Source organism: Eleutherodactylus coqui, chromosome 7 (assembly GCF_035609145.1).
Source record: "Eleutherodactylus coqui strain aEleCoq1 chromosome 7, aEleCoq1.hap1, whole genome shotgun sequence".
Taxonomy (NCBI): Eukaryota; Metazoa; Chordata; class Amphibia; order Anura; family Eleutherodactylidae; genus Eleutherodactylus; species Eleutherodactylus coqui.
In genome coordinates, this window is record NC_089843.1 from 94474409 (window position 1) to 94496546 (window position 22138).

General features: G+C 41.2%; 1 protein-coding gene across 6 annotated transcripts in view; it reads left to right on the top strand.

Moving 5' to 3' along the window:
- SLC7A2 (solute carrier family 7 member 2) overlaps positions 1-20561 on the top strand; it is a 110460-nt gene extending 89899 nt beyond the window's left edge. For 5 of the 6 annotated variants that reach the window (XM_066573399.1, XM_066573395.1, XM_066573393.1 and 2 more), the window contains exons 7-12: positions 2333-2472; positions 7004-7106; positions 10491-10696; positions 12212-12378; positions 15172-15280; positions 20251-20561. In XM_066573399.1, the coding sequence (XP_066429496.1) occupies positions 2333-2472; positions 7004-7106; positions 10491-10696; positions 12212-12378; positions 15172-15280; positions 20251-20450 (925 nt within the window). In that variant the 3' untranslated portion in view covers positions 20451-20561. Of the gene's footprint in view, positions 1-2332; positions 2473-2875; positions 3013-7003; positions 7107-10490; positions 10697-12211; positions 12379-15171; positions 15281-20250 lie in introns of all 6 variants that reach the window. The other variant, XM_066573394.1, reaches the window with a different exon arrangement.
- Positions 20562-22138: the final 1577 nt, after the last annotated feature.

Here is a 22138-nt window from a genome sequence, read left to right on the forward strand (position 1 = left end):
GTATGCTATATAACATCAGATAAAATGGATAAACCAGTGGACAGAGATAGTAATACATGCACTCGGATGCCTGAAGTAGCAGTCCCACACAAATCCTGTACGGCAATTCCTGTATTACAATATTGGTTTTTCTGACGAAGCTATTCGGAGGATAACACTTTCGAGGACTTACCTTTTTTTACCCTTCTGCCTACGACTAAGCTGGCATGTCTAGAAATATGTTTTCCTTGGCCATGTACTTTGTATGTGCATTATCATTTTAATACTACTCTACTGGGGTACTCGCGTTATGCAGTGGAACCTCATGGAGGCGACCACTCAGAATTGCATTCAAAAGTGGTCGTCGCAGATAAGGCAATAGTCTTCCCAAAGAGATGGTTTTTAGACAAGCTTCACTGCATGTATTTATGGGTAATGTATGTGCTGTGGGAGCTGTGATTATGTGATTAATGAATATATATATATGGCCTTATACAGGGCAGATATAGCGGTACAGTAAGCCTGGCCGGTGACTCTGTGTGCAGTGCATAACTGTATTGCGTATGTCCGAGTACAGCTTTTTTTTTGTATTTCCAACGCCGTTGCAATGTAATAGTGTATGGCTGCAGGTATATCTGTGACCATAGAGCACAATGGGCTCTATGGTTGCAGATTCCACAGTAAAATACAACATGCTGTGCTTTATATTCCGTGAGCAGATTACGCAATTCCGACCCACTAATGTGAACGGAATTGTGTAATATGTATTTGATTGAACTGCGTAATACCGCGGATCATACGGTTGTGAATCCGCAATTCAAATCCGGTCATGTGAGACTGGCCTGATACAGATGTTGCCGCATGGGATTTAATTGTGTAAAACTGATAAAATTAATGTTAGCATGGTTCACATCTGCGCTTGGGGTTCCATATTCCTGCTGTATCTCAGAACGGAACCGAAGAGAACCGGGTGCCTCCATTTACTGTAATCGGGTCCGTCCGCTTTCCACCCAGCTTTTGGATGGCAGCACTTTTTTTTGAGCCATATCTGTGACAGAACCTCCGACCGGGACTCCCAACGCAGATGTGAAAGCAACTATTTCCATTCTGATAGGTATATAATATCCACTAGCTCGGTTAGGCATCAGAGAGCACTTTCTGTTGTTGCAGTAAATAATTAGGGCTCTGACATCTCTGTCCACTGGTTTGTTCATTTCATCTGATGTTATGTAATATATTGTTATTTCATATATCTAAAGCTTAAAGGAATTGTCCTTGACTTTTACTATTGATGACCTATCTTCAGGACAGTTCATCAACAGTTTACCGTTGGGGTCCGCTGCTCAGATCCTCACTGCTCAGCTGATCCCTGAGGCCGTGGTCAGTGTGAACAGATAGCACTGCCCAGACTGAAGCAGTCCGGTTTGGTAATGCAGACACAATTCCCATTGAATTCAATGACAGCTGTGCCTGGAGTGCTAAACCGGGCCGCTGCCATGTTGACAGCACTATCTGCTTCCAACACTGTCCACACTTACAGTGGGCCCAGGCAATTGGTGGACCCCACTAATCAACTACTGCTGAACTAACCCCATGATGGGTTAAAAGTCCTGGACAACCTCTTTAATAAATGATTATATACAGTCAAAGGTTTTTGAAACTATCACCTAAAATTGCATTGAGAAATGGTCTTTCATGGGCTGATTTTCTCAAAGATGATGACCGGTATGCATAATGTATGACAAAATTGAAAACATGTTATAAGCAATCTGGTCTGGATTTAGAGGGGTGGTGTTTTGGGGAGGTGTAACTGTATGTGTTAATGAACTCTTGGGTGTGCAGCCTCTTTTTTCTTTTTGTGGTGTGCTATGATTTGTCTACTAGCTGAAAGTAGGGTTGGCACTTGACTGACTGCAGAGATAGGGAAAGAGGCCTGGCAGCAGTCACCTCATGCCGTTCCTCATCTCAACCAGCAGCATTAACAAGATTTTTCTAAAAAAAATTAGGTGGCAAACATCTTTAAGCAGAAGGGTAAAACTTTGTTTTCAATGGTCAAAAGGATAAAGAGTGCCCCCTGCATGCTGCATCAATGTTTTTAGATATGCAGATCACTCACAGCTTCATTGCTTGACTATAAATGGTCAACAGGCAATAATACTGTATATGTACTTGAGGGCAATTATCTGGGTGTAGGGTTAACGCTCTAGTCTACTAGCTCTATTAACTGTTTAGAATCTCAAGGCTTTGTATACTATGGTGGTGGCTTCTTGACTGTAATTAGCAATTAATTTCTCTCTCACAATCTTGCATGACCGGTGTTTTGCTGTGTTGCATGTGTTTGCTTTTTATTCAGTCTGCTCGGATCCATTTTCCCAATGCCTCGTGTAATCTATGCTATGGCGGAGGATGGGTTGCTTTTCAAATCTCTAGCTCAGATCAGTCCCAAGACGAAGACCCCAGTAATTGCCACCCTCTCGTCTGGTGCAGTGGCAGGTGAGACCGCTCAGGACTAAATAGCACAAACTAATGGGGACATGTTAATGTAGATTGTATTATTGGTGACATTACAGTTTGGTTTCTTATGTTTGTTTGTTCTGACTCCTCAAACCTGTCAACATTCTTTAACCAATTTCATATCCTGAATCTACTTTTAAAAAGTCTACTTTATTCTTTTGTCATGAACAGATTTAACCGTGTAACCTTGAAAACCACATGTACCAACGATATTGATCATTTTGACAAAATTCTAACTTTAGACCTTTCATGTGGTAGTCAAGGGTAAATAAGTTCTCATCGCTTCTTTAAACACTCTCACTTTGGCCTCGCTGACTTTACACCCGTGTAGTTCTTTAGTGCAAAAAGCAGCTTTTCAACATCCGTCATTTTTCTATTCTAGCCTGCTGGGCTCTATGTTTCCTCTCCCCCGAATTCTGTTTGCCATGGCAAGAGACGGGTTACTATTTAGATTTCTTTCCAACGTGAGTGAACGGCAGTCGCCAGTTGCTGCCACACTGACAGCTGGTGTGATCTCTGGTAAGATGTGAAAAAGAAGATCTGTGGAAAATGGTTCATGGTGGTATGCATGCAAGTTTATCAATGGGATCTGCTTTGTATCCTTCTCTGCATGTTACGTCAGGGGTGAGATACAGTACTGGCTTAATTTAAGAGGTAAAAACTATAATCCGAATTGCAAATATTTGCAATTGCGTTAATGAATAATCAGTTTTTATGTTTGCATGAATTACATGGGATTCATGGTGTAAGTATTAAGATACCGTAGACGAGAACTGCTGAAGAGGCAAGCATTTTGTGGATTGAACAATAACCATGCCATAGCAGTCATCAAGTAATCATGTGACAAGTTTGTTGGTCATTAGTTCTCCTCACAAATTGTTTGCCCCACGGACCCTCTGTCATAAAAGGCAAACAATGTACATTCATGACACCTATATATGTTATTATTGCGGGAACCTGTGGAGCTTTTCTAGCCGCACATTGCAAGTTTTGGTCCCTACAGCAAACTTATGCAACATTTTGCAACTTCTGAATGTCCACCGCCTTGTTCTACACCTTCTTAGTGCACTTATGGCATTCAAGATACATTTCTTTAATGTACTCAACTTCACAATTTGCCTTTCATAACTGAGGTCCATTGTGTGTACAAGTCAGACATCTTTACTTTAGTCACAAACTTGCAGAATGTAACACAATTACTGTCATTATTTCCATCTCTCCTTGAGTCACAATGTAGACCTTTATCTTTTTGCCAGCAACAAATCCTATAAACTCGAATTTTCCTTGCAGTTATGCAAGCTGTCCAGCCAACACATATAGTTAGAAAATAATTCAATGTTAAAAGCATCGACAGGAAGACTTTTTTGAGTTTGTTCATATTTGCTTTGAGACATAGAATTGCATATCTTAAATTCTGCAGCCTACCTTATAGCTAGTCAAAGACCAGCAGCAATAATAGCAATAATAATGAAAAGAATATAGAACTTGTATCAGTATAAGTTGCTATTGATGAAGCACATGTGAAGTGTCAGTTTTGACAGAAGTAATCATATGCTACACCAATCTCTGGTTTAAGCATGGATTTTAACTAATGTTGAGGTCTAGGGATCACTATGTTCAAGTTGGCGAGACCCCAGTGGGTAAAAGTTGAGGATCCCTGCCATGTATGCATTTTCTTTTTGAGTAAAGCTGCCCATAGACATTAGATAGATGAGAGACTGAGCACTCATATAGTTAACAGCTATCTCCCCCAACAGCCCCATGAACACAGCTCAGCAAAGTGTATATCTATTCTCAATGTAGAGAGCGGAATATCTGCTGTCAGACACCTCGCACAAGAACAAAAGGATTCAGGCTGCTAAAACCCAACTACTTAATTCTTATCTCCCTTGACATCTGCCATTGGAGAGAGTCTCAGGGATGATTGGCCGGACCAGCCGAAATCAAGGAGTTTGGCCGACATACTCTGTACCTCTGTGGTCTGCAGTGAGCATGTAAGCTGGCATGTACACTCTCTATACTCATCACAGTTGGTCTTGGGTGCCTCTAAATATGTATTATTTCCCTATATGTATGGCTAGCACTAATTGGAAGTCCATACATTGGTTGACATCTAGGAGAGTTATAGAAAATGTTTGATGCTGCAAGTTTGTACTTATGTGATAATAAACATTATTATATGTACGTCATGCTATGTTTGCCTTTGTTATTTATAATTTATAAATGCAAAGCTGCGGTTACGGAAAGGCCGAGCTCACACGAACAAGTAGGATTCTGTATGTGGGAGGCCCACAGCAAAATCCGGCTGTGATCCCGGCCCATGACCCTGCGTAACTCATTAAACTCTATTGACCATAGAGGCTCGCAGGCGGTTATGCGCAGTACAGTTTTGTTTTTTATTTGCATTTCTGTTTGATGCGGGTGCCAGCAGCCCAGACGGAATGCTAATTGTGTATCGGCTGTGGGTCGGACACCTCCACTGAGATAAATGGAGGCCATCTATGCGGATTCTGCGGCAAAATAAAGTATGCAGCGATTTTTCTTCTGCTTGCGGAATACGTAATTTGTATTCGCAAGTGTGAAGGAAAAATCTAAAGTTCATGCATTCCAATGCTTTCGTTTTACTGCAGATTTTCCATGCAGACGCTGATTGCGGAATCGGCAATTCAAATCGGGTCATGTGAGACCGGCCTAACGCACTTATATAAGTTTATAGAACATGTTCTTGAGTAGGTATAAACATAGCATGGTGATTATTTATGCCTTTAAATGGTGCTTAATATGCCGGACTAATTTTCGGGGTTGAAGTCAGATATATGTAATTTGCATGTATTTTGTTCTTTGTGCTTTTCTTATGGTTGTTATTTGTAATCACAAAAGCTATATTATTGTATAAAGAAAATGAGGGGAATTTCTGATAGACCATCCACCAATATGTTGGTGTAAAAGAGTTGCATACCTTTGCACAAATTGTGCTTGCATAAAATATGGAACTTGTTAGCACTTTTACAACTCTCTACCCACTTTTCTTTAAAAAAAAGTAAGTAGGGCTTAAAAGAGTAGTTAGGGCAACGACATCCTGAAAGATTAACTATCATTTACTCCATAAATTGAAATAAAGTACCAAGTCGAGCTGCCATACATTTCTGTTTTAGGTACATAGTAGGCATAAGATACACTGAATGTGCCTCCTAATACATTTGCCTCATCCAGTGGTCTTCAGACTAAGGCCTCAGTCACACGGGCGCATCGGCATCCGTACACCGGCGCCGATGCGCCCGTGTGACTGCAGGAAGGAGACGGATGTACCTGAAGACGGCCGTCTCTCTGCAGCGCCGGAGGAAAGAACACATGACCGGCAATGAAGCCGGTTACATGTTCTTTCCTCCGGCGCTGCAGAGAGACGGCTGTCTTCAGGTACGGCCGTCTGCTAGTGTCAGTCACATGGGCGCATCGGCGCCGGTGTACGGGTGCCGATACGCCCGTGTGACTGAGGCCTAAGGCTAATGTATGAAACACCAGTCTTAATTCCCTTCATAGTTTTCAGTTGTTAAAAAGTTGTTCAAGAATAGGATAGTATGTACTAGGAAAAGAAAGTCTTACAAAGTCGAGTGAAGTAACAAAATAAAGGATTGGCTTTGTCATTTAGACTAAAAGATGATCGCTCAAACTACAGTTTGACGCGACGCGATTTTAGCATTAGAACGTTCCATTGAAAAAAAATGTAACGATATCAGAGCATTAAAAAAAACGCTAGTGGGTAAAAGCCTACATCTCTTAGGCCCCCTGCAGACGGGCGGAAATTCTGCGGCGGGATTTCCCGCAGAATTTCCGCCCCTGCCCACCTGCATAGGATTGCATTACAAAGCGCAATCCTATGCAGACGGCCGTGATTTCTCCATGTGGAAACACACGCGGAAAACAAATCGCGGCATGCTGTATTTCTGTGCAGGTCTCGCAGAGTCCCGCACAGAAATTTCACTCCCGGCGCCCCAGCTCGGCTTTGCGCATGCGCAAGCTGGACAGGAGCCAGCACATCCCAGAGCCGAAACCGCGGGAGAAGGTGAGAGCCGCAGTGGTCCCTGCAGGGGCACGGGTCGGGTTCCGCTATGAGATTTCTCGCAGCGGATCTGACCTGGTCGCCTCCAGGCGGCCTTACATAGACCTCTGCTCATGTAATCCTGCAGGGAGTAGATAAACACCTTTAAGCACTTTAAATATGTGCAATACATTTTGAGATATTGGTGGTATTCTCTCATCAGGCAAATGTATTGTGTGACATTTGTACATTACAATGTATGCTTCATGCTCTCCTAGGCCAGAACCTACTATAACTATCAATCAAATTAACAGCCAACATTCAGAATATCTTGGCATCCAGTAAAAACAAAGATAATCATGAAGAAATGGGCAAATAATCAGGATTGTGCCCTTAAATGTATTCGCACACTTTTAATCATCCTACTGTTATATAGATGAAGCTAAAACTTGACATTGTTTCCCCTCATAGCTATCATGGCGTTTCTGTTTGACCTAAAAGCTCTGGTTGACATGATGTCCATTGGAACCCTCCTGGCCTATTCCCTGGTGGCCGCCTGCGTCCTCATCCTCCGGTACAGTGCATGCCATATTCATCTGCATCTCATTTCTTATGGAACGGTTCACAAATAATCGATTAATCCCTATTGATGTTATATCCTGCATGTGTAATGATGATAAAGCTTACAATGTAATTACAAGTTGTGTATTGATGAAGCGTGGGGCCCTGAGAATTATTTCTTCCAGTAGGCCATGGTGTTATGGCTATAAAATATATATATATATATATATATATATATATGTATATATCTGGAGTGTGAAGTCATTTAGTAAATGATTCTTGTTCAGATTGTGACAGAGATGAGATGTAGTCATTCCAAGAAAACGCTGATAATTGTATTATAGTAGGATTGAGTCATTGTAGTTGAAGCAGCCCAATACCTCCATATGCTGTATCTCACTAATCCTGCCAAATTGGCCATAGGTTTCCAAGGAAATGAAACACTCTGATGTGCAAAGAATATAAGGTTTCTTGCTTATTTTTGAAATTGTGTTTATTTCTGCAAATCTTTTGCTATATGGAGGTTACAAAGCTGCAGTCATTCCACTTTAGAACTGCAGGGAGGTTATCAGAAAAGATCCTTCACTCATTAGCTGACAGTCCCAGCAAAACATATAAAACAAGGTTAAGAGGTCCTTTGTTCAGTGCGGTCTAATTCCCTTGTAATTCCCTGGAGATGACTGGAATTATTGACCCATGCTTTGCTTTGTGTTCAACACTTTCTTGCATTGGGTGGTCTAAATCTGCAAACTATCAGTGAGAATTGTAGCAGAGAAGTTGAAGTTGGCTACCGCAGTGCAGTCATGTGCCCGCTCTTAGCTAGTTTTTGCATTATATCAAGTCCCTCATTTTCTTCCCCTTGGGAATTTGCCTTAAGTGGCCTTACAGCTGTCCAGTTCTGTAGGACATACCTACTATGCTTCAGTGCCATTAACCTCGAAAATAAGGCAGTAGCGTTGATTTGGTTTAAAGAGACAAACAAAAGAAGATTATTTACATTGCATTTTAACTCTGTTTTTACACATGTAAAGGGATTGTGTCATCAGAAATTAACCTATTGTATAAATCAACGTTTCATGCTAAAGGGGTTGTACCAAGATTACAAGTAACCGCCTACCCACAGGATAAGGGATAACTTGCTGTTCACGGGGGTCTCACTGCTGAGACATCTGGAGATCGGGGCCCCTTGTACTCCTTTCTGTGAACTTACTGTACCCCCTGCAGTAAGGAAGAGATTGAATGGAGTGCTTGTTCAGCAAGCGCACTGATACTCCATTCACTTTCAATGGGACTGCAGAGACAGCGAAGCGGCGAGTGCTCAGCTATTTCCGTCAGCCCCATGGGAATTAATGGAGCGTGGTGCTTGGCCAGTGATGCATTCATTCTGATGTCACTGTGGGGGTACTAAGTGACTCCAGCAGTGACAGGCAGATGGGTACACGCATTCCCTGTTCCCAAGATAGTTGGGCGTCTCAGCGGTAAGGCCCCGTACTGATCAGCAAGTGGATAGGGCATAACATGTATTCTTCAAACAACCCCTTTCAACATATTTTTTTAAGAATTTTTGATTATGTATTTTTTTAATTCACAATGTCCTGATCTATATTTTGAAGAAAAAAAAATCTAAATTTCTTGCAGTACTCACACTCACCACTAAGCCTAATAATAGTCTAACACTGCATGTTCTGTAGAGAAAACTTTTTAGCAGTCATCTCATTATCATCACAAGCAGGGTTATAGTGAAAGGTAACACCTATGTATAGATAACATAGGATCACAATAGGTGATGGTCACAGCTTACCTCCTCCCCCTACCTGAAAAATTACATCTGCACAGGCCACAGAACGTCCCCAATCTCCATTGACAATATACAGGATGCTAAGACTGTTATTACCAGGCATAGGCAATGCAGCTCTTGCTTATTAACCCCTTAAGGACATGGGGTTAGTAAGCATATTTTGGGCATAATGAGGATTTTTGGGGGATTTTCATCTCCATTTTTTTCCGGGGGTCAGTTAGATTATGACAATACCAAAAATAAGTTTTTTTATGTTTTTCCACAATAAAAACATTTTTCGGAAATTTTTTTTTTCTCTACATCGCTGCATTCAAAGTCCTAAAACTTTTTAATTTTTCCAGGGAAAGAGCTCCCTGAGGGCTTGTTTTTCGCACGACGAGCTGCGGTTTTTATCAGTACTATTTGGGGGTAGATATGGCTTTTTTTTTTAGCACGCTTGTGTTTTATTGGGAGGCAAAATGAAGAAGTATTTGGCCTGGTTTTATAGAGTTTTCTTTCTTGCGTTTTTTGATGTGCAGGATAAATAGTGTGTTCAATTTATTGTATGGGTCGTTACATATATGATGATACCAAATATGTGAGATTTACATTTTTCTTATGCAAATGGGGGAAAGAGCACAAAAAAGTGGGTTTTTCTGGTATTGTTTTAAAAAAAGGGTTAAAGGGGTTATTTTTGAATTAAATATTGATTACCTATTTTTAGGATTTGTCCTCATTATCAGATTGGTGGCGGTCTGAATCCCGACACCCCCACTGATCAGCTTCTTGAAGGGGCCATGGCACTTGGGTGAGTGCTGAAGCCTCTTGTTTGGCCTGTGACATAGCACCCATCAGTTACATTACCTTTCTTCAGCTCAGTCCTATTCAAGTGAATGGAATTGATCTGTAATACCAGACATTGCCACAACACAATGTACAGCACTGTGCTTGGTATACAACAAAGAGGCCCTGGCTGGAGGTGCTGGGAATTGCAGCAATCTGATATCGATGACCCGTCCTGAGAATAAGTCATTAATATAATATCAATATCTCATTATAAAAAAATCCATTTTCCAGACATTCCCCTTTACTCTGCCATTTTTAGTAATATAAGGGTGTACTTATACGTACGTAATTGCCTATTTTTTTATATTGTTAGCATTTATCGTTGGTCTTTTCTTGCATTTATACTGTGGAAATTATTGTTATGGTCATTGAAAACTAAGTAATTGTAAGAACAACTTCCCAAATGTTAAAGGGGCTCAATATATGACCATGTACTTCAGCATCTTCCAGGTTACTGAATATCCTATAAATTACTAGGTAGAGAAAATTATGGGGAGCAGTTATTAGTAAATCATGGTAATGGATAAACTTTGGAGATTTCTATGAGTAATATTATAATTCAGTAACCATATCCAATGGCTTGTGCAAAGAGAAGGGTACTGTATGCCAGAGGCAACGGGAATTGGGTAACAATTAGGGAAACCTGGTAAATATGCATACGACTGTTTAATGTTTGCCTCTTATTCTACTTAGTGTTTCACTTCTGCAGTGTATTATAAGATGCCGACTACAATTCTCATCATGTACAATTCTGATGTATGAATCTTTATGTAGGTACCAGCCCGGCCTCGGTTATGAGAAGCCTAAATGCGTTCCAGATAAAGAAATGCTATCCACATCAGAGAGAGAATCAATGATGAACGAATCCCAAATTATTATCCTACAAGAACAAAGATTAAGCTTTTACTCCCTTCTGCATCCCCCCAGCCTACCAACAGAACAGTCCGCCTCTGTGGTTAGCATACTTGTGGGGCTTCTCGGTAAGATTATGTATATGGTACTGACTACATGCATCTTTACAAGGGTAATGCCATGTCGCTACCTAAAATTTTCCTTGGGCTACTCATTTGAAAATGCTATAATGTGATATTTGGGGGGATACAGGGTAGTTGCAATCATGAGATCAATAAAAAGTCTAATCTTGTCCCGGACCACATTTACTATGATGGAGTCTGTTCAGTCTTCAACCGGACAGTATTTAGCAGGACGAAAGAGTGCTGTATAGAGGACTATTTTGTCCCATTTTTTACCGGAATTCAATGACAGAGGTTCCAAACAGAACCTCTAACGCTAATGTGAACAGACCCTAATGCAGCTGAAAAAGCTGAATGGTAAGGCGGTGTACTGGAAACCACTAGAAATTGTCCCAATTGAAAACAGTGAGGGGAAAAAACATACTTGTTGGCTCGAAAATCAAACAACAGGGGTGCTGGGCAATGAACACCGGCGCTTCAGAGTTTAAAAAGTTTGCTCATCATGTCATAGTGGCAGGGGCAGTGTCTCCTGCTTGAGATCCCACTTGGTTTAGCTAATGGTGAGGGCCCTCTGGACGATAAACTGGTGTTAGTAGTCTCTGTTGTGGAATGTGAACCTAGATGGAAGCTGTCAGCAGTATTTAGCACACCTAACTAACACAACCTCTTATCCAGGATGGTGATGGCTTCCTAATAGTGATCTTCATTCTTGTAGCAGATTTGGCATCAGGCAGAACTATAACTTGAAACACTGTATTCAGACAGCAGTAAGCAGTCATAGGGGTGGAGCCTCTCTCCCAAACAGTCACATTGGCCCATCTCACGCTTAGCTTGATTTACATTCCACAGGTCGAATTCATCTCACAAGCCACCTAAATACTGGGGGACTAAATATCGCTGACAGGTTCTCTTTAAATTGCAACCCTTCCCTCATATTGCAGGGTTGTTGATCCAGGGATTATTCCGACTGCTAGACTTGGAGATGGGAAGAATTTTTTTCCCTTAAGCCCTTTAGTGGCATGCCTAGAAAATCTCCAGGGCTTGCTGCACTAACTATGCAGTTAAACCCCGAAAGATTTCCGTGGACAGCTCTAGTGCTGAACTGTGCAGAGCACTGAGCTGTCATCTGAAATCTTCTGGGGTTTTTACTGCACACTCAGTGCAGCAAGCCCCAGAGATTTCCCTGCCATAATATGGTAATAATAAACCTGCCACTAAACGGGTAAAATGAGGAAAATTGGCTTCTACTTCAGTGGGGTTCTTTGTCTTTCTCCTGATCAACATTGGGGGATAATAAGCTCAACTGGATGGACATATATGCCTTTTTTTCTGGCCTATGTTACTATGTTCACCTGGAGATGGAATCCCAATCTGAAACTGTATAATACATAGCATCTTATTTTTCTCCGGACTAGCACAGTAAATGTTCAATAAAGTGATAAAGTATAAGCTTCTCACATTTTAGGTTTGGCTCATGATATTAAAATAAAAATTCTGTTTTATCTGTTTTTCTATTTGCAGCATTGCTAATTTGTGCACTGAGTGTCCTTACTACATATGCAGTCCAAGCCATAGGGAATCTGGAGGCGTGGAGTATCGCACTTCTTAGTATATTCATCATACTCATCATAATGATTGTTTTAGTCATCTGGAGACAACCTCAGAACCCGCACAGAATCACTTTTATGGTAATCTTGGGACTATATATGTTGTAGTCTTGTGTTAAGAATCTATATAGAGAAGTAAAAAGATGCTTGAAGCACTTATTTTAGACGTTAAGGGCTCCTGCACACTTGTGTTTTTCTTGCAAGTTTTTTTCACACGATTGTCATTGGGACTTTCTAATGTTAAAAACGTATCACAAGTTTGTGCTTTACAATTTTTGTGCGATGCGTTTTTAACATTAGAAAGTCCCATTGACAATCACGTGAAAAAAACGCAGCAATATCGCGTGAAAAAATGTGCAAGAAAAACGCAAGTTTGCAGGAGCCCTTAGGCTGTATTCACATGGGCAAGTGCGGTTTTGGTCAGTGAAAAACTGACCATTTTCAATGATAATTTCATGTATTTTTTTATGTGCATGAAAAACATGCATTTTTATTGTGTTTTTCTCAGCTCTATACTTCCTCATTGTATTTTTCATATGGTCCCCATAGGAAAATGTGTTTAAAATGCATCGCACTCACATGGAAATTGCATGCAAATCACATGGCATTTAACTGTAATGCATTTTTTTTAATGCTACCATAGAACATATTGGGCAATTCTTGAACTAGAATCTGCAAAAATAGGGCAGACAACGATTTTTCTAACTCAGACTATCAGTCAGAAAAATAGCTCATGTGAATTAACCTATTCAAATGTATGAGTTCTTTTCCCATGCGAGTTCTGTCCATCTTCTGTCACCCTTGTGAATACGCCCTAATAAAGGCAACCCTTAATACAGAACCCAGACCATAGAGATACAACGTTTCATTCAACATTTTAAAGCACTAATGGGACACCATAAAGAAAAAAATGCAGATCAAGGAAAAGGTCCAATTTTCATTGGATCGTGGGGGACAGTAAAAATAACATGAAAAACTCAATTCACGTAGCATAAATAGTGTGCCAAATTTTGTGACTTTCATCAGTCATTACTAGCGTGTGCATATCCTGCTCATGATTGTGACTTACTCTATTTCTAGGCACTAATGTGTCGCTATAACTTATTGTCCTCGCTATTGATATATGTGGGGGAGGAGGGGGATATATTAAACCATTTACACCAGGTTCCTGTTAATATGACAAGCATAAAGAGAAGGGGTGGTACTTAGAGGTAGAAGAGAGAACAGAACATGGTTGCAAATGGATCTGGATAAGTTGGGAGCTTGGGCAGAAAAGTGGCAAATGAAGTGTAACACTGATTAATGTAAAGTTATGCACATGGGAATAGGAAATACATGTCACCATTACACACTACATGGGGAACCACTGGGAAACACTGACATGGAAAAGGATTTGGGGATTTTAGTTAACTGTAAGCTTAACTGGAGCAACCAGTGTCAGGCAGCTGCTGCCAAGGCAAATGGGATCATGGGGTGCATCAAAAGAGGTCTAGGGATACATGATGAGAACATTGTTCTTCCTCTTTACAAGTTGCTGGTCAGATCACACATGGAATACTGTGTACAGGTTTGGGCATCGGTACTCAAGAAGGACGTATCCTAGCTTGAGCAGGTACAAAGGCAGGCAACTAAAGTAGTAAACAAAATGAGTGGATTACAATATCTGGAGAGGTTAAATTGGGATTATTTACTTTAGAAAAAAGATGCCTGGGGGGCGAGCTAATAACTCTGTATAAATATATCAGGGGACAATATAGAGATCTCTCCCATCATCTATGTATACCCAGGACTGTGACTGTAACAAGGGGGCATCCTCTACATCTAGAAGAAAGAAGCTTTCTACAACGACATAGAAGGGGGTTCTTTACTGTAAGAACAGTGAGACTATGGAACTCTCTTCCTGAGGACGTGGTGATGGTGAACTCGATAATAGAGTTTAAGGGCTCAGTCACACGGGCGCATCGGCACCCGTACACCGGCGCCGATGTGCCCATGTGACTGAGAGGGGCCTGGACACCTTTCTTGAGTGTTACAATATTACATGTTATTGTCACTGATTACAGAAGGGTCAATGACCCAGGGATTATTCCAATTGCCAGATTGTAGGCAGGAAGGAATTTTTTTCCCCCTCAAATGGGGAAACTGGCTTCTACCTCACTGTTGTTTTTTTTTTTAGCCTTCCTCTGGATCAACAGCAGCTTGGAAATCCCCCAGTCGGCATAAGTCCTCGGAAGTACTTCTAATGAATAAATAGAGCCAGCTGTCTTTTTTCCAAGGGCTGGATGCTGCTAAATTCCCTCCCCTCCTTTTTTTTTCAGCTCCCACAGAAGCCTATGGGAGCCTCCAGCATATATCTGGAAAAAATAGGGCAAGACCTATCCTTTCCGGCAGCGTATAAAATCAGTCACCGATTTCAGTTACCAATGTTCTATTTTTCACGGTGCAATTTTTTTACGTGCCTAAAAATCGCTCATATGAATGAATACATTGGAATGCAATGCTTCAATTTTAGTCTGATGTATATATGTGGCTAAATAGCTGCGTATGTATGCTCCTGTGAATAAGTTCTAAGTTGCCTGCAACCTGTCTTCAATTTGGCTGTTCTTGAACAGCCAAACTGCAGTTCAGAAATAGTCACATGACAGCATGTCACAGTCAGATCGCCCAAATAATTTGGTTGAGCACATTTTTTGAGACTGTGTCACACAACACGTGTGGCAATGTAGCCCTAGCCAAAAGCACTTCCGTCTGGTCAGACACAACATTTTGTCTGGATTTACTAGAGGAGTAATTAGTGGTTGTTTAATACATGCAGCTAGTAAAAAGAAAATACAAGAATTTTTTTTTTTAATCTTCTACTTTTTTACCCTACAGGTCCCACTTCTACCTTTTCTGCCTGTTTTTAGTGTCCTGGTAAATGTGTACTTAATGGTACAGTTGAGTGGAGACACGTGGATCAGATTTAGTATTTGGATGGCTCTTGGTAAGTAATATTACTGTCTGAAGTCATTGGAATTTTTTTAACCTGGATATATATTATCAGTTCATATTTCCATCTAAAACTGCCCCATACAAAAAGCAAGCAAATTGTCTCAAAGGTTAATACGAACCAAAAGATGAAAATGTGAGTTTTTGGAAAACTATAATATTAACTTTGTTGCTGTTGAGCTAAGAATTCTCTTTCCCTTCTTGGCTCTTCTGACCTCTTGGTCAAGTGGTAGGGTTCGGCATAGGATAAATTATCAAACTTTAACTATGGCACTGGTCAGCTATCTAAAAATGTCATACCGTATATGCAGAGATTGGCATAATTTGGCCTAATTTAGTAAGGCAGTGACAATGTAAGGTTTAGAACTTACAGCATTCTTCACTTAGCATTATTCTGCAGCTGTGTTTAGCAATATTTCGGAAAATGATAACTACTATGGTAATTCCAGCATAGGAGTCATAGTTTACATAATTTCCTATGGTAAATTAATTAAACACCACTAGTTTTCTGTCATACCCAGTGGTTAATAAGGCTGCTTAATTTACCAGAAAGCTATTCCAAGGTGTGTAAAGAATCACAACTGCTGTTGAGGATAATTATGACTGACACCATACACATTCAAGGCTATGGAAACCTTTGTGCACAACAAACCAATACACTCATACCTTACTCATATCTAAAAATTATGTACTTATCTGGGTTGTTTTTTTTACATTGAGTTTTCCTTCTCCTGCATTTAGAAAGCCTCATATTTGTGTCCTACATTCAAGTGTCTAACTCAGGGGTATTCCCAGTACTGATCAGTGGGTCTCCCTCATGAAGGTGTACAAGTTCAGTTGCCCCTCCATTCTCCTCTTTCAGTGGCTGTGTAGCATAACCACACCCTCTCAATACTGCACAGCTGTTTCACCCTCTGAGTAGCTGCTGGTCCTGTTTACCCTCACTGCTTATAAGAGCAGAAAATTCACCCAGAATTACAGCCCCCTGTAAAAGTAGCTTTGTTCTCTGTCGTCCTGATCCCCTCCACCCCTCCACTTTCACCACAGCACTATCATACAGCCCTGTGTAATAGCTCAGTGGAAAGGCAATGAATTCAGGTTCACAACAGTAAAGCAAGCTAGGGAAGGAGCTGTCAGTTTACTCTGACTGACAAAGTTTGCTCAGATTTCAGTCCTCCAGTCTGCAGTTCCTTGGAAATACAAGCATAGAAATCAAACAAACCAAAATTTTTAATAAAAACCAATTACAAAATTCTTCATTTCATAAATCACGATTTAAACAAATAAATGCAAAAATGCAACGGTGTACATAGCCTTTAAGCTGTTGACTGATCCTGCAGAAAATTTCAGACTATAGTACCATAACATTTATTGACTTTGTACACCCAGCTTTATTCTCACAGGGTCCAGCAGGTGAGATACAGATTTGTTTTTTTGTGGAAGAGCTGTTTCAGCTATCAGTCTCAGGCACGAGGGAAGCAAATTAGCTGTCAATCTATTTCCTTGAAAAAGTTAACGTAACAGTCATATATTTCTTTGTTCTGTATAGCCACTAGTTTGTTAGTCAGAAAGAGAAAAAGTGTCCAGTTTTTCCCTTTTACAGTAATTTTGCATTCCGAGGTCCCTGCCAATAGAGTCTCCAGATCTTGGCCGTAAACATGAGATTCTAGTTGGCCAAAATGTACATTTCCAACAGTTTTTCCTGACTGTTACCATTAATTAGTCATATTCTTTTGTTCAGCTTTTAAGAGGTTATCCGGTGGTTAGAAAAATGATTTACTGTGTTGGATTTTGTACCTGTAATTAGTTATAATCTGAAGTTCATGCTCTGAAAGACTGAATTTCAGCTCACTGGCTATTAGACAAGAGCACATGTAGCTTTTTAATGTTGTGCATATAATGACCTTGATTTGTACTCGATTATATAGATTTTGTACCACCAGACAACTGATTATCTATATATTGGTTAGTGTTTCTTAATCATGGTCCCTTGTAAAGTGATCTTCCGGGCCTGGAGAAACGAAGATGGCTGCACTGTGTGATGCACATTGTGTATTAATATGCATCATTAGTCTAAGACACTACACTTACTTTGATGAACCAAGGCTGACCACATAAGCACCACTGGCTAGTCAAAGCGGCATGTACTGTCGTAAGTCCCATTTAGATGGGACAAATGCCGGGCAAACGATGCCCGACACTCGTCCCCACACACACTTGCTCTTGTGCCGCTGCACGGGAGCTAGTATCACTGGCTCACAGTGCGGCGGCTAGAGATTTCTCCCCTTGCTCTCCCCACCCCTCTCCATTGACTTAACATAGCGGCCGTTCAGTACTGAACAGCTGCTATTTACACTGAATGATGATCGTTCAGCTCATTGTCCATCATTTATGCAGCATTGTTTAATAACATCTTTGTTTCTCCAAGCCAGGAGGGTCACTTTAAGCTTCATGAAATCCTGTGGTTATGACTTATGAGTAGATCTGGAGTTGGTGCTCACTACACTCATAACTGAATTTTTAGGTTTCTTTCTTTAATACAGTGTTAAAGTACACTGTAGAACTCTCACCAATCCTGGAATTGTAAGGATGTAGAATTCTTACTTATACAGTGTGTCAGGGTCGGTTAGGAACGGAAGACTGAAAGTCTCTACAACCAACCCTCTCCCCTGTCCCTACCTACTTGCCCCCCTGGGCTAAACCCCAGGGCGACAACTGGGCGGCGGTTCATACTCTGCACTGAAGGGAACCTGGGGACAGGGACAGGAGAGATCAACTAACCAGAATGACAGAGTAAATATATACAAGGAAAAACAATGTAAAGTAACCACAAAGTACTGAAAAGAAACCAAAGGAAAGGCAAGGACCAGATCTGAGCAAACTAGGTGAGCAGACAAACTAGCAACAGGGCAGGTGTTAGCTGAAGACATAAGCAAACACTGGCAGGGACTGATAGTGTCAGTGGAGCTAAATACCAAAAGCCCTGCCTAGGTGGGGCGAGACTCGGTGGCACGCTGGCCGGTGATGCATATAGCCAGGCCCTCCTCAGGCTGCGCCCCCTAACAGGAGAACTCTAGGCCCGGCCGCAGAGACACCGCCCAGCAGCGCCGCGGACCCCACGTCTGACACCGGTCCGGGCGCAAACCAGCCTTGGCGACCCCCGGGCGACACCACCACGCCCGCGCAGTGCACCCCTGCCGACAACCGCAAGTCCCCTCCTGACACAGTGTCTGTATTTAGAATCTTAAAAATTATTTTACTGTTAGAAAATAACCGCACCTTAAGTATCACGGATATATTTCATCAAGGGGTTGTCCTACAAAGTTATTCCCTATTCTGTAGAAAAGGGGAAATTTAATTATCTGCTCATGAAGACCTAATCATAGAGTTGGAAGGGACCTCCAGGGTCATCTGGCCCAACCCCCTGCTCAATGCAGGATAATAGTTAAGAACACCACCGATTGCGAGAACGAGGGTTGCAAAGGTACCCAAATGAATTGAACAAAGGTCATGCATGCACATTACTGCTTTATTCATTTCGGTGGGACTGCTGGAGATAGCCAAGTACCTAAACTTGGCCATTTCTGGCAGTCCCATTGAAATAAAGACGAGGGAGTACACGTCTATCACTGCATTCATTTAATGTATATCAGGACCCCAATTTTCACTATCTGTGGGGGTCTCAGCAGTCTAAATCCCTCTAATCAGAAAGTTGTGTGCTATCCTGTGGATAGGGAATAACACAATTTCTTCAGATAACCCCTCTAATATATTTCTTTATTAAACTATAAACTGAACGACCACTGCATTAGGAATAGCTGGAGCTTTACATCTTGTGCTTAGTAAGGAGGTACTATATGATGGCTGCATCACTATCCACTCTTAGACATGTGCTGACCTCTCCTGCAGTAAAAAGCAACATTTGGCAGTCATAGGCAAACATGGTGACTTAAGCGACTTTCACCGTGGGCAGATTGTTGGTGCCCAGAGTTGTGGTGCCAGTATTTCTGAAACAATTGCACTTCTTGGCTGAACCATGGTATTAAAAGTGTACCAATGGCTGCTCAGACCATGGACAGATATCCAACAGAAGACGACACAGTGGCGAGACATGTGGTTGATCCTAGAGGCGAGCGTCAGGTAGTACGTCTGATATCTCAACAATATCTCACAGTGCACCAACTGACCCAGCACTACAACAGTGGGAAAGTTAGACAGATTTCCACAATGATCATGCAGCATACCTTGTGTTAATTGGGGTTTAATAGCTGAAAAATGACAAGAGTGCCATTGCTGACTTCCCATCATTGCCTACACCACGTCGAATGAGACCAGGAAAGATGCCAATGGAAATTGGACACTTGGCAGATGGTTGTCTGGAGTGATGGGTCCCATTTTCTGCTGAATCATACGGATGTGTAAACAGCATGAAGCAATATCCTCTGGGTACATCACTGGGGTTCTACAGGCAGATGGTGGTGGTGTCATGGTCTGGGAAGAGTTTTCCTGGCATAACCTAGGATCGTTGGTTATCATACCACAATCACTAAAGGGTGACTGCTACAGGGACCTGTCAGCTGACCATCTACACCCATATTTTCAGGAAGTCTTCCCCAACCATAGTTCCACCTTTCAACAGGACATCGCCTTGTGTCATAAAGCTCAGATCACTAGGAAATGGTTGGGGGAACACAAAAATGAATTCTCCACACTGCCTTGACGAACAAACCTACTGGACTGTAACCCCACTGAACATTGGAATATGCTGGAAAGGTGATGGAGCAGCTGCAGAGTTCAGTATGTTCTCTATCTTGTGGAACGTATTTCCCGAAATCTGAAAGTCGTGATCACCCAAAAACGTGGACCAACCTATTATTGTCCCTAATGCAGCGATCGTTCAGTGTGTATATATAGTAAGTGTACCACTTAATGTATACAAATTTTAATTGTTCTCTTGTTTTTAAGGTTTCCTGATATATTTTGCATATGGGATAAGAAATAGTGTAGAAGGCAAAACGAAAAACCATGAAGAAGATGAGGAAGATGAAGACGATGTCTCAGACAACAGTGGAATCGAAGAGAAAATGCCAGGAAAAGAAAACGAAGAGGAAAACGCAAAAGAAAGTGATCATTTTATTTTGCACGAAAGGACAAGTGAATGCTAGTGATACCCAGCACTGAGAGAAGATGTAAGACGCATCCTTCATTCAAGCCGCACACTGTACCTGCATTAGGTTATTTTATCCGACATTTGAAATTAAATGTACTATGCACAATGTTATGGAATTGCAGACGATTAGAGTAAGATAAAGCTCTGCTGTATGGATCCATGCCTTCTCCCAAAAACAACAACTTTCTACAATTTTCCACATCTCTTAAAAAGCAAGAGATGCTTGAGGCCTTGCTGCTAAATTGCTTTATCTTGTATCTGTCTTAAGATGCATATGCTTCTCAGTGATTGCACCTAAAGTGAAATGCCAAACCAGAACCTCAACTCCTTATTTTTAATAGGGCTTTAGGCCACATTCCTGAATTACTTTTTAACTTCACTGAAATACAAAAATGTATTATATTTTTGATTTTTTTTTTTCGGATTAACCAACAGCAGTCACAAGATCAGCAGCCATTTCTTGGGAGAGCTTCTCAATGTACACGGTGTCTTAATATATAACATGTGTAATGATACATCACCATTTTTGCATTGGTTCAATGAGCTGAAGCGATAACACCTGCATATACCAAAGATCTACTACTAACAAAATCTATTAGCATCAAAGTGATTAATAACAGTATAGTATTAATATAATTTATATTATCTTTGTGGGGATTAGCCATAAACGATTGTCAGATTGTCCAGTGAGGATTGATCCTCCGGATACATTGTATTACACGGAACGATTAGCGTTCACAGAAAAGAAAATCGCTGGATCGTTTGAATGTGAACACTAATTGTTCAGTGTAAACAAGCGAACGATGAATGATAATTAATTTGCTAATCGTTGATTTCATGCAAGCATGAAAATCATTGTTGGTTCGTTCACTAATCGTTCGGTTTGAACACAGATCGTTCAGTCGTTCTCATTCGCTGGCACAGTGAACCGAGTGACTGAACGATCCGGTTACAAAGAATAAACGATTTAACTCTGTGTTCAAACTGACCACCCGAATGAACAAGCAAAAATGTGTCATTGTTTGCTCTTTCCCTGGGGCGAGCAATTTCCCGCTATGTGTAAAAGTACTAAGGAATGTGTATTGATGTTGTTTGTCCTTTGTTATAAGTTTGGTAATTAGGTGTCAAAACTGCTTTGTGTGTTGATTAACTGATTAACTGAAAGTCTGCAAAGTCCTAAAGCACTTTCCTTAAGAAGTTTAGACCCCATATACACACACAGATGATCGCTCAAAGGACGGTTTGAGTGACAGTTTTGAGCAATCATCTTTGCACAATCTATAGTAGCTAAGTAGCTACTTAAGAGCTATGCTGGCAGAGTGGGATACCACTGCTATCACGCGTTGAACAATACAGATGTTCTGCATAACCAAACAGCTGTATTGTTCTCCGCGCTTACAGCTCGCGTCCCGCTATGAACTACCAGAGGGATGCGAGCTGAAAGAATCTTAGCAACGCTGCCGACTGTGATAACAGCCTGCATTGCTGATAAGAGTTCATCACTCAATTCAAGAAAACTAGAATTGAGCGAGGAAAGACTCGTACACGAAAACTGCACGATGTCCATGCATTTAGATGCAACGGTTATCGCTCAAAAGACGGCTTTGAGCGAATTTTGAGCGAGAATCGTTGCGTCTAAATGGGCCTTAAGACTAACCAAAGTTAACATCTAATTGGCTGTCA